The sequence below is a fragment of the Numida meleagris genome, chromosome 1 (assembly GCF_002078875.1).
Source record: "Numida meleagris isolate 19003 breed g44 Domestic line chromosome 1, NumMel1.0, whole genome shotgun sequence".
Lineage (NCBI taxonomy): Eukaryota > Metazoa > Chordata > Aves > Galliformes > Numididae > Numida > Numida meleagris.
Genome location: NC_034409.1, coordinates 70,107,938 through 70,121,853, shown reverse-complemented (window position 1 = coordinate 70,121,853; position 13,916 = coordinate 70,107,938). Strand labels below are relative to the sequence as shown.

At 39.8% G+C, this 13,916-nt stretch overlaps 1 protein-coding gene across 3 annotated transcripts in view; it reads right to left on the bottom strand.

Annotated features, from left to right (window-relative positions):
• PARVB (parvin beta) overlaps positions 1-13,916 on the bottom strand; it is a 58,956-nt gene that overhangs the window by 21,180 nt on the left and 23,860 nt on the right. For all 3 annotated transcript variants that reach the window (XR_002437321.1, XM_021392760.1, XM_021392755.1), the window contains exons 4-6: positions 7,415-7,517; positions 3,690-3,830; positions 2,807-2,922 (exon numbers count right to left, since the gene is read on the bottom strand). Coding sequence is in view for 2 of the 3 variants with exons in the window: in XM_021392760.1 (XP_021248435.1) it covers positions 2,807-2,922; positions 3,690-3,830; positions 7,415-7,517 (360 nt within the window). In the remaining variant the exon portion in view is untranslated. The remainder of the gene's footprint in view (positions 1-2,806; positions 2,923-3,689; positions 3,831-7,414; positions 7,518-13,916) is intronic.

Genomic DNA, 13,916 nt, shown 5'->3' with positions numbered 1-13,916 from the left:
GGAAAGGAAAAGGAGGCGGAAAGGAAAAGGAGGCGGAAAGGAAAAGGAGGCGGAAAGGAAAAGGAGGCGGAAAGGAAAAGGAGGCGGAAAGGAAAGGAAGGCGGAAAGGAAAGGAAGGCGGAAAGGAAAGGAAGGCGGAAAGGAAAGGAAGGCGGAAAGGAAAGGAAGGCGGAAAGGAAAGGAAGGAGGAAAGGAAAGGAAGGAGGAAAGGAAAGGAAGGNGGAAAGGAAAGGAAGGAGGAAAGGAAAGGAAGGAGGAAAGGAAAGGAAGGAGGAAAAGAAGGAGGAAAAGAAGGAGGAAAAGAAGGAGGAAAAGAAGGAGGAAAAGAAGGAGGAAAAGAAGGAGGAAAAGAAGGAGGAAAAGAAGGAAAAACACCTAACAAATTAATTTTGGGGGTTGATTTCAAAACAGGTTTGAAATTAACTAGGTTTCAGGAGGTGCGCTCTTGAGAGACACCTCATGGTGCCCATTATAAAACAGTATAAGCGAAAGTGTTTTTCTTCTGGGTTAGTCTTGTTGCTGTTCTGGGCAGTATAGCAGATAAGCAGGTACATACACAAAGGTTCTTCCAGGCAGGGAAATTAAAGCAGAATACCCTCTCCAAAACAATCATGGATTTTCTGAGCAAAATACACACTGCAGGACCAAAAGAGCACAGTGTGTTATCTGACAAATCCAACTACAGATTCTTCTCGGAACAGCAACACAGGAAAGTCTCTGTCTGTCATTTTAAGACTCCAAAGGAAGGGTAGAATTTAAGGGAATGCCAAATCATTGCCAGTCTGTGTAGATCTTGATAAACACTTCCCATGCAGTATGGCGCTATCATAATACTACTTCATTTTATGGATAAGGTCACTAAATTAAAGGAAAAATGAGAGAAGAGAAAGCCCACAACACTTACACAAGATAAAAAGTATTCTGCACCACTCCTGGATGGGTTAAAAAATGCATACAAAATCATTAAGTAGCAACTTTCTAAGCCAGCATGACAGTTATTTTCACCATGTAAACACAGCCCCTTTGGGCAAGAAGCACCTCACACATCTGCACAGTGTGCGAACAGCTCGGTTAAATTGAGAAGTTCAATTCAAAGTGCCAAAGTCACCCTTGAAAGTGAGACTTAACTACCCTGGAAAACTACAGTGTTGGTGCGTTCTAGCACGATTCTCCCACATCTTCCAAGGTTTTCTTGCTCTGGGATCAATTCTGTAAAGCTGAGTCACTCTACACTTTACAAACTATTGATTAATCTCCTTAAATGTGCGTTCAGGTAAGAATCTTATATTAACTGTGATCTAGTTTGAAAGAGCCCTAATAATGACAGAGGACTGTTGACCACATTATGTTTTTTTTCCCCTTACCTTCCTAAAGTAGTCAAGAGAATCTAAAAAATAAATTAGTCTTCTAATAAAGCCTAACTAAATCTAACCTAATTCACTGTTCCTAAAATAAAAGAACTACAGCCGGCTGAAAGCAGTTCAAAACCATCTCTTAAAAAGAGTGAATACAATAATTGTGAGGTAGGGAGTATCTGTCAGTTACTCACTTACATCTTACCCTGTACCTCTACAGCATTCAGGTACAGAGCCTAGAAAATGCTATTATTTAAACTTAAAGCAAAATGAGGCTTGCCTAATCAATCACGATGTAGCTGCATCTTGTAACAGTATCCACATTTGCAAAGCAGAGTACAAGATCACTTTATCTTCTTCAAGTGGCATGTACAGAAGGCACTTCCTCAGCCTGTTACCAGCAGCTGAACCTGCCTCAACAGTGCTGAGCACCACAGCAAACAGTCATGACATGATCAGAGGATGGCCAGATGCAACAGATCTGCCTGTTGTTGCAAGCGCTGTTCAGGAAAGCTGGGTTTACACACTGCAGACTGTACTGCCATGAGAGCTTCAGCTGGAATTGAAGGGAAGATAAAAAGCAAGAGCAGGAATGCTCTGAAAGCAGAGTCTTCATAGACTGAAAGGAAACTGTCGATATCAAAGCAGAGAAAGGAGTAACTATAGCAATATCTAAGGCAGGAGGGAAGAAGTCAAGGTTCCTCAGATGAAATCTATTCTCCACATCTAAGGAAAGCTAACAAAAACACAAGGCTGTGCAAGAAATGATGGAAACTCCACCAGTGTGCCAAGGAAAACAATACATCTATGTCTGAATAATAAGTCATTGGAGAAAAACAACATCAGTAACAGGCTTCCCAGACTGAGGAGAGCTACATGTTGAAACTCCTTTCTGTGCTATTTGTGCTTCAGTCGCTGCTCTATAAAAATGCAGGGCAAAAAAACATTTTCTGAAGTGCCAAAAGTTACAAACACAATTCTCCTTTATACAAAATCATATCACATTTTTAGCTTCATATTGCAATAGAAAATCATGTAATCGTTTAGGCTTGAAAAGATTTTCAAGATCATCAAGTTCAGCCACCACCTAACACTGACATGTCCACCACTAAACCACATCCCTAGGTGCCACATCCACGCCTCTGTTAAATACTTCTAGGGACTGAAACTCCATCACTTCCCTGTGCAGCCTGTTCCAATGCCTTATCACCCTTCTCACGAAGAAATTCTTTCTGACATCCAATGTAAACCACCTCTCGTGCGACTTAGGCCATTTATTCATGTAGTGGTCCTAAACGTATTAGAGATAGGATGTTCTTGGAATCATATTTAATCACACAAAATGCATCCCCAGGACTGAGGCTCACTGAAAAACTAGGACAAGCAGCATGAAACCAGAATAATACGAGAATTATTGTTCTGATAAAATTTTCATACGTGTTCACACTCACCCGTACAACCACCACTTGTACAGACACATGTTCAGGCAGTCGAATGGGAGCCCGGAAATGCATTGCCAAAGCTACCAGAAGGTGAAGAATGGAAATCAAGTTCTTGCCATGGATTGCTGCAGGGAAAAGCAAGCAAACAAAAGAATACTGACATCTTATTTTAAACAAACAGCTCTGAGAAAAAAATAGAAGAAACAAAAAATGTCTAATGTGAAGACTATCTTCTTTCTTTTTCCCTTCTTCCTTCCTTTTCCTAAATTAACAAAGGCAGCAGAGCCTAGATTCAATTCCCTTCAGGCTACATAACTAATTTAGGAGTCCAGTCATTTCGGCTCTCTCTCTAGTCAATGAAATAAAAACAGGCAGAATCGGTCACTTTTATTCCACTGTACCGGAGAAATCTGCTTTTAGAAGATGTTCAGAGTGTTAACGCAAGCTTTCCTGGCTGTAAAAAACTAACAACATCCACTACCTTAGTGAAGCAACTTCTCAAACTCCATTCTCACTTTTGGATCATAACCAGCCAAGCTGGAACACGGGGCACTTTCTGCTCATCCTCTTAGAAACTACATCTTTAAATGGGACAGTGAAGTGGCCGGAAGGCTTAGATCACCCTCTAGTAATTGAATGACTGCTGAATTTTTCATATCTGTAGGATTTAAATTCAGGAAGCAAACAAATAACTTTTTAATACAAGCATATGCTTAAAGGAACAGCATTTCAATTATTCCGTAGCCGTATGCCCATCTTTAAAGGCTCCAGAAGAAGGTACCAGTTACAATCCACATATGGATTTGCTAACATCCTCTATGCAAATAAATAACTGATTATCACACACTCCTTGTCTGTGAAGCTGATACAGAAACCATATAAATGTTCTTACAGTCAACGTTCCACTTGATTGTCCAGCCGTGGGGTCGAAGTAAATCATGGACAGCTTCCAGGACCGTCTGCAACTTTTGTTTCTGACCAATCTCAGACTGAGTCACTTCCGCCACATTTAGTTTACGGTCAGCCAATTTTTCTGTATTTGAAGAAAGCAACAACAAAATGAAACAAGCAATACTAGATTGAAAAAGGAGCTGGGTGGGAATAGCAAGTGCAGAGTAGTGGGGATCAGAGCTGGGTTCTGCTAGAAATTTTCCAACAAAATGATTTTCCTCAGAAAGCAAAATAACTGAAAGCAAACCTTTTATCAAAGTGTGTGAGTGCCAATAAACCCTGTGACAGAAAACGGGTAAGGTCTGGCACAACATGCTCACCAATCAGGTGAAAAATATTTAGTAAAATATAAAAAAAAATTTCAGCCAGGCAGCAAGTTAGCAATAATGCTTACTGTGCCTCCTGTTTTCTTTCATTGCTGAAAAACACTTGGCATAACACAGCCGTCCCTGCACAAGGAACTTCCATCAGTTTAATGGAGTTTCTGATAACTGAAGTTAATTTAGGACAAAGAAGGGAAATACTTGTGTGGATATTTACTTCAGCTTAATGAAATCTACTTCAGGTTAGCTAAAGGTCCGAATTTAAGCTAAAGAAAGTGCACCTCCTCAAACCATCAAGAGAGTCACAGATTCATATTGATTTACTGAAAGTGACTAAAAGAAATAAATAAGCTGGTACAATATTGTCAAGTTGTCATAATATTGTCACATAGTTGATCACTTCCAAAAATGAACTAATATTGCATTATTTTGTAAAATGACATCACTAAAATTTCAACTTTGTTTCTATAATAAAATTATTTGTTGTAAAAGTCACTCTTCTCTTCTTCTGCACTGTGGCCTTTGCCAAAGATTCAGGAGTCAAATGTCCTTCTCTCAAAGAAAAGAGCTGAGGAAGGTGGGATAGAGTTTTCCATCCACCACAGCAGCAGAAACTGCTGATCTCTTTTCTCTCTTCACTCTGGAGAAAAAATGGTCAATCTCACTGTGGTAGCAAGTCAGGACTGGATGAACATATAACAACTACGTATTCCAGACTTTAAAACAAAAACAAGATGACGTATTTCATCAAAATCTTTTTTCACAACATGGGAAGGGCTAGAGAAACATTCTGAAGTTGTCAAAATATACTATTTCAATAGTGGAAATATTTCTGGTCTCAAGTTCAAGAACACATTTCTTTTGGACATCTTGTGAAGCTGTATATATATTTTTAAATGTCAGAAATACAGCTTCACTTTAATAACCCAAACAGAAGAGGTCTGCAGGTTCATGAATGTTTTCAACAATTTGATCGTTTCTATCAATCTAAGAATTTGTTATCATTATTTGATTATAAAAAGAAAAAGAAAAAGAGTTCTTTAGCCAGGATGTCTGTGAGCCTTTTTTAAGCTGGCTGCCAAAACACGTAAGCGTTATTTTAAATGATCTTAGATTTTTATTAAAAAGTAATCTATCCTACAAGATTCATTTTTTGGCCACAAGTTATAGCTCCAATCCATTTTTAGCCCACATGAACTTCCAATCAGCAAGCAGAAATTAATTTCCCATTACCCTGACAGCAAAAGCACTACACCACTCCAGCCTCTCTCATTGGCACTACTTGTACGTAGTTGATAAAATCACCTAAGCAAGGAGCCCTATCTAAATTGGTCTGACAGTCATTTGCTCATCTTTTACTTCAAACAGCTTCAAAGTGAGCCCACTGATAAGCTGTTGTCTTTCATCAAGGCAGATCTTTCTGTCTGTCCATCAAGACAGATATTCTTGAAACATCTCTCTCAGGCAAGGAGTGGTAACTACTACTTAAAGTTTAATAACCCTACTTTGTTAGCCTTTCCTGTAGGCGAAAGAAGAGAAGCTTTTGTTGCAAAACTGAGGGTTGACTTAATTGTGAGGCTTCAAGCACCAGGAGCACCACCGCCAGGCATGAAGAGCTTTGCTGCATCTTGCATCACTGAGGGGGCATGAAGATGAATAGATTCAGGAATAAGTCTTGCTGAATAAATCAAGATACCACTGAAAAATTCATGTTGAGACAACACCATACTGGGGCTGAGCTGTGATGGCTTCAGGCCAGGGGAGAAGCATTTACTCTCCAGTCAGAGGCCAGAGGAGGAACACAAGGAAAAATGGGTCTATCTTAAAGTCTCAGGCCTGCAAGACCTACATGTCCACCCTTCCTCCTGTATAAGTCCAACTGAGTCGCGTACGCATGGACAACAAAGCACTTTCTAAATGTATGCAGGCCTGAGGGCAGGAACCATGGCCTCCACAGACAGCACAGACTTCTTGAAGTTCCGAATGACAAGTGGCTCCAATGAAATAAACTACCATCTGCCAGAATAACAGAATGTATATATCCAAAGTACCATTTTGCCCTCTTATTATCCTCTGACATCAGACTGACATCACACACTGGTTACCACCTTCTGCAATGAGACAAATGTGCAAATCCATTTCTACTATTTTTCCCCAAACCCCAGAAAGAACTCAGAGCAGTGCCAGCTTACCCTAATTATTTCAAAGAGCTTCCTGAGAAGCTGCAGTAAGAAGGTGCACACCTTGGTGTTAAGACTGGGAAGGTAATTCACACAGAAATTTAAGTAACAGTGAAAGACTTCAGCTCCCATTTCTGAATGCCTTTATTTAGGAGTACAGTATCAGAGCAATGGTCATCTGGAAGTTCTCTTACAGTGACATAAGCTACCAGACACTATTCCAAATCTGGAACAGTTTTCTATTCACACAAAAATTGCACACAAGTTGTTGTTTACCAATTTTAAAAGCTTATGTTTGCCAAAACACTGCAGGCATGTTATTTCAGGAGTATGTGCACAAAATTCAGTAAGTAGCTTCAGTTACCGCCAATGGAATTAGCATTACTAAATCCTCTTGTCCCCCTTGACACTTATATCCCATATCTCAACCCACTATTGAAAACATGTCATAGGCAGACAGCTCTTAAACTTATTTATTTGTCTCCAAGAAACAGTGGGGATCTACAGTGGGTACTTGAAGCTTCATGTCTCTTTGTTTGCTGAAAACATCCTTGTAAACCACTGCATTATCATTAAAAGCTTTTCTCGGTTTTGATTCTTGCACAAGCACACACTACAAAGATGTAAAGAGGTTGCAAAATCACAGCTGCTTAATTAAGTATATCCCCTTATGAACCATTTGCATTTAAGAGCACATTGTGAGTATGTCCCTGCTGTCATGCGTTCTCATTTTTTCTTTTTTTTTCTTTTTAAATTTTTTTTTCATAGAAGTAATTCTTTATGAACTCAAAAAAAACCCTCAGCTCAAAAAGCTTTCAGGAGCAAACTACGAAGACAAAAGTTTGGACAACACAGCTTCTGCTTGGCCTTCCACTGTAAACACAAATGTCTTCACCTTTTTTTCTGCCACATACCACTTCCCTGGAGTATTCCTAGTCCACAAATCAGCTACCTAAGAATGATCCTAATTTCCTCCCCTTTCAAAGGTAGAGTGCCTGGGAAGAACAGATGAGAAGCTGACACTGTAGCTATCAGTGAAACAAACTGCACCCTTAGTGAGACAGAGAGTTACTGCGCAGCCTCGTGACAGTCCACAGCTTTGAAAGGGATTAATGTGGGGCTCCTTCCACTTTCTGGAGCCTTCTTCTCTTGTGTGAACTCACCTAGTAGCTTCTGCAGCACCTGCCCATCATAAAGGTCCTCTTCAAGCTGCTTGACAATGATTCTCTCCTCCACCAGCACATCATTAATCCAGTCAATTAGAACCTGGGAGTACAGGAAAAAGAAGGAAATGTCTAAAAAACACCTAAGTATGTTACTTCAGGAAGTAACCAGGAACAGAAAACAGAACAAGAATTAACTATAATTGTGTATTCCTAAGTTACAGAGATAAATAGATAAATAAATGTTTTTGCTGTTACTGCTTTTATTTCAGGTCTGGCAACATGGTAATTCTAGTGCCCTGTATTTCTTCTCACTAAAATATCTTCTTATTGCACTAATTCCAAAGCAAGTAGTAACTAGTAGCTCTGTAGCAACAATCTTTGCGAATATCTAGCAAACCTGCTCTCCATGTCTCAAGCCCCATGCCTTACCTGTTTTATGAGATCAGCAGGCCTGCCAGGAGAGGACAACAGTCCCCTGAACCTGTAGGCTCCCAGCACTCCCACTGTCATCTCTGAGTAGACACGAATGGTGGGGGACAGAGAAAAGCTTCAGAGGGACAAGAGTGAACACTCCCTCTAACAATAACACACTCACTAGGTAAACTGTTGCCATTAAGCAACAGGACTAGGCATTTTATCTTCAGGTACTACAAAATACTGGAATTAAGATTTTGGTCAGCTGGGCCTGATAACCATTCTGCAATATATGTAGGCAACAGTCCCCACACACTGACAACCATAACTATCTGCAAAACAAGAACAAACATAAAAAAACCTTTTTAAAGAAAAGGAACTGAGTTAAGTCTTCAAGGTGCCAAAGATAATAACTTACAGTTATGGGAGAAAAAAAAAAAAAAAAGCACTGACTGAAGTTGGTAGTAGTGTTTTCCTCCTATTTATTATTTGGAAAATTAAATGACTTTTGTGAAATAATACAGTTCTGTGGGAAGAGATGTCAAGATGTATTGCTAAATCCTTGACTCATACGGGGAGAAGATTATTGCCAATCACAGATGTACAAAATACAAGTAGAGCCACCTGAAGTAATGTGCCTCAATTAAAAAGCTCTATTTTTTTATTTGCTTCATATACAAGGGTGGCTTTAAAAGTAATGCCTCCTATGTTATTAAGTTGGTCTGTGATGTCAGAGGCAGATGCTGGTGATATAGCAGAAGAGATTTAACCTTCCCACCAGCATTCTGTTACATTTTGCTGTTGTGTGACAGATGGCAGCAGAGGGGCAGTCTGACAAGATGGCGTCTGACACGGAAGTGCCTATGAAGCAAAGGTGCGTCACTGAATTATTCCACATGGAAAAAAAGCATACATTGACATTCATCGATGCTTGCTGAAAGTTTACGGAGACCAAACAGTGGATGTGAGCACAGTAAGGTGGCACATGGTGCATATCAGCAGTGGCAACAGCAGTGTGAAAGGGAAGCCACATTCTGGACAGCCATGCAGATTTTTATGAGTGCAGCATGCAGACTCTTCTTGTTCACTGCTGGTGAAAATGCATAGCTAGTGGTGGTGATTATGTTGAAAAATAGCACTACATAGCTGAAAACTTGCTCTATCTATCACATGACAATCAAAATCGCAATAAAATCCTAATATGAAGATGCCGGATTTCCATTTTTGAAGAAGACTTGGGGTGCTAAACTATCTGAAACCGAGGCTATTAAAAAAAGGGAAATACTTACATTATGTACTACTTAAATGTCTCTGAGAAATTTAACACTGAAAAAACATTTGACAAAAATTACATTCCAACAATACAAACTGTAAGAGGTCTAGCCATAGTTATTTCATTGTTTTAATAAAGTAACACCTGAAGGAAAGAAAAATATCCCAAAGAACGTTCTAGCTTTTTCAGTACTCACACTACAGATCCAGCTCTGGTAGGAAATTGAATTTGCAAATTATATTAAAAAAAAAATCCAAGTATTTTTACAGCACTGGAAGACTGACAAATGTTGCAGTTAAAAAAAACACAACCCACAACCTCCCCAGAATTTACCGTCTTACCTCTTAATTTCCTGATCATGTCTTAATTAGGAGCCTGGAAAATCTTTCTGCTCTTATTTTTATTTCTATTTTAACTTTTGCAAGGGACATAAAGCACCGTTTTGCTTATTGAAATGACTAACACAGAGAAATACTTTCTGATTCTTTTCTCATGGAAAGTCAGTGCTCCAGCTCTTTGTAGCTGCTCCTTCATGCAAAGACAGAAGCTGAAAGTTTCCAATAACCTGAATGTCTAAAAATCTAAACAACTTGACACAGGCATGGAGTACTTGGTGGGAAGCAGACCTAAGGAGCAGACAGAGTTTTTCCTGTGTGTGAGAATATGCTCAACTAAGTTAGGGCTATATTTGCTGCACTAAGAGATGTAAAGAGGTACACTGCAAAACTGAGGAAAAGCTTCACTGCAAAGCCCATTGTCCCAGTGTCAGCCCCAACACTATGCCTCTCCTTACATGTCATGACTGATGAAGCCACCACCAGATCCGGCACATTGCTAGCAATCTTCTGTACACCTGAGGCTCACTTTGGTCAGTACTCGGAGACTCACAAAGCATCATACAGGTACAGAGAGATGCTTATGTCTCTTAGCCAGATCATACGTTTAAAAAAATCTGCTTTTCTGTGTATCTGGGATTAGCACTGATTTTAAAACTTCAATGTAATATTCGCATGTCCTGAAAACCATGCCTGCCCTTTCATGCAGATCCACACTCACAGAAAGTATCTCAGAACTGCGTCAAATGCTCAGACATGTGCGTTTATAGTTCTAAAATTTCCAGTGGTGCTCTCAATTTTGACACATCCACTTATTACATCATTTTTGGCCAAATGCATATGTCTGATTAAATCAACAATGGTGCATTACTAAACACTGAACTGAAAACTGAACTTTGCCATGAGGGAGACAGATGAAATAAAAAAGTGGTAGAAATCTAGAAGGAAAAATGAGTCTTCTGCCTGGCAATTTGGTTTTTACTTCATGCAAGATGGGCTTTTACATCAAACTTCACCAACTTTGTGAAGTGCTTTTGTTCTGCAGGCTGACTACTCCCATAGCGGTAAGGCACACTCAGAGTTAATCTGCAGAGTTCAGGGGCGTAAGGACCCCATGGCCACTGCTCCACAGCAAAGAATAACATGAAAAAACAAAGCAAACTACATGAATGAATCTGCCACAATGGGAAAACAGGAAACCCACTCACCAAAACAGCAAGAAAAGAAAACCCTAATTTCGCCCTTGACTTCTGGGAGAATTGGAAAGCACAGATCAAAGGCATAAAAGCTTAACTGACTTTAGGGTTGAAATGGAAATAAGCATCAACAATTCATATTTGGCCTTGGAAACTACTGACTATACACAAAGCACTGCCAGGCCTGAAAGCAGAGAGTAGGCTTAATTTTAAAAGAAGACTCAAGAGCTTTTAGGAAGCAAGGTTTCATTTAGTTATACTTGAAACCTTGGCCATTTGTCACTTGTCAAATACGTGACAATGAGGAAAATAAGCTCACACATTTCAGACACCAGAAATAGAGTGCTTTCCGAGTAAATTATTTATACATATACATATAAATTAAAACACAACTCCTCTCTTTCCCTGACTTGAATTTACAGCTTTGGGTGTGTTTAGCCATGCCCCAAACTGTATTTACACACAGGCACATGAAGTGATGGAAAAAAGGCTGCTGGCCACAGAGGGAACTTATTTGAACACATCAGAAGATATCACTTCATATTGACAAGCTGTCAGTGACAATACAGTAAGGGATGATAACAAACAACATTTTAAGGCATAACTTCAGTTACTGATGATTTTCATATGTGCAAGAAGATTTAACGTATGTATTTTTGCAACCCTAATTAAGCAGTCTTCAGTGAGGTTATTCACAGTATATCTGCTTTAATACAAATGAGAAATGAGGTGTTCTTTTTTTTTCCTTTGGTTTCTGCATTACCACAATGGTACGCAGCTTTTCTCCCAACAGCTCTGTCAAAATCACTTCCAAATGCTCACAAAAGCTTGCACTGATTAATCCACTATGCATATAATTCCTATGGCACCAGTCCTAGCAGAAATTAAAACAATATTTTGTGGAAACAAAGAGATATCACAGCAGTGTCAGCAAAAGATATCTCTGCTTCATATTTGCCCTGAGCTCCACCTACCCCAACTGCATGTGACTGACAGGGGAACAGAAACACTCAAAATCAGTGATGGCAAACCACTGGCATGTCATACTACGGTGTTGAAAAGGATTTGGGCTGGCACCAATGAAACTAAGTCATACTGCCAAATTTTAAAAGGCATCAGGCTCTGTTTCTGCTATTGACACATTTCCGTTAGAGGGGAAAAGACATAGAACCAGTTCAAACTATAAAAACCTCAATCTATTCAACTCCTCACTCCTTGTTATTCCATGAGATCTTTGATTTCAAGTTCTGTGGGGCCCACAGTCTCTTCTATTGGCTGCTGCTGTGTAGCACTTAATGTGGCTAATTCTTGTCTAGCACTGGGGCTCCTGGAAAACTTAACAACTGAGGAACACAAAATAAAGAATAAATTGTTTGTTTTTGTTTTTGTTTTGTGTGTGTGTGTGTGTGTGTGTGTGTGTGTGTGTGTTATAGAATCATAGAATCATAGAATTAGCTAGGTTGGAAAAGACCTACAAGATCATCCATTCCAACCATCCACCTACCACCAATAACCCCATTAAACCATGTCCCTCAGCGCCACATCTAAATCTTTCTTGAACTCCTCCAGGGACGGTGACTCCACCACATCCCTGGGCAGCCCATTCCAGCGCCTGACCACTCTTTCAGAAAAGTAGTGTTTCCTAACGTCCAGCCTAAATCTCCCCTGGCGCAACTTGAGGCCATTCCCCCTCGTCCTGTCACTAGTTACGAGACAGAAGAGGCCGACTCCCAGCTCACTACAACCTCCCTTTAGGTAGTTGTAGAGAGCGATAAGGTCTCCCCTGAGCCTCCTCTTCTCCAGACTGAACAATCCCAGCTCCCTCAGCTGCTCCTCATAAGGTCTGTGCTCCAGACCCCTCACCAGCTTCATCGCCCTCCTCTGAACACGCTCCAGGGCCTCAATGTCTTTCTTGCAGTGAGGGGGCCAAAACTGGACACAGTACTCAAGGTGGGGCCTCACCAGGGCTGAGTACAGAGGGAATTATTCCTATTCTGTGGCATAAAATAGGTTTTGCCAACATAATATAAACCTATCCTTGCCTATACAGATTCACCCTGACACTGTTAAATGTTTCTCTGCTAAGCTTCCGTAAAAGCTCTGGGAGGTAAGCAAATGTTTATCAGTTACTTAAATTATATCATTTTTTCAAGTATGCACACTACAGGACACATCTCCTTCCTTGGAGGATGATCTCAAGGAAACGGTCTAAGGTTACATGCGGTTCCTTGCATCTGCTGCTCCACTTTAATTGGTAGTAAGCTACCCTCACTATATGCAAGTGCAAACTGATGTACTGAACCAGGGCGTGATTCTGCAGTGCATTTGAAACACTCAGGTTCTAGGTCCTATTTTCACTCCTGCTGAAGGTTTTCAGCCTTTCAAAAACGAAAAATATAACCTTGATAGACTACGACATCCAGGGAAAACTCACCACCTCATATTAAATTCAATAGCAAAACTTTCAATTTAAAGCAGTGATGATTTCACTATCAAGTCTCCTGCATCACAGAGTGCATTTGGTTTCTTTACTGCAACAACTCTTGTTCATCTGAATTATTCATTATAGCATTTCTGCTCTATTAGCAACAAAACCACAGTGTATTTTGAAAGAGTGGTGGAAGGCCTCTGCACCTTTTGGAAGAATTAATGGATTTGGGTATTTATGAAAAAAAAGAATGTGCAAATTCACCTAATTTAAAAACAGAACACATTCCAGGTAAATTAGAATAACAAAGAAAATTTGAGCACAGCTCCTTGCTAAACTCCTTTTGATGTGGTTTTGTAATCCTAAACACATCCTTGTAATGTTAATAACAAATCATTCCGCTTGTTTTAAAGATTTATCAGATTAACAGTTTGCTGAGACATCCAGTGAAGCATTTGCTTGTAGGCAGAGTGAACACAGTTTCCTGAAATGAATGTGTCACAGCTCACTCTATCTGGAGATGGACACACTATCCAAAGTTTTCAGACCCACATAGCTACAGCTAGGTTAGCAAGCTCCCATGGAAGAGCAGATCATTGTTTAGCTTAATGCCTTCTTCTTTGCATATACAATGGCTTGAAAGTGCACATAATTAGCCTAAGTTGTCCATCAGTTTGCTCACCTGTTGGTCTCTGTCCATGCCCTGGAGACCAGCATGTTACTCAATATGGAAGATGAAAAATTCTAATGGCTTAATGGCTTTAACTAACAATACGTGAGAGCATCCTTTTCTCTTTTGCTGCTTTTTTTTTTTTTTTTTGATACAACAGAATATAGGGCAAGAAAAATACCA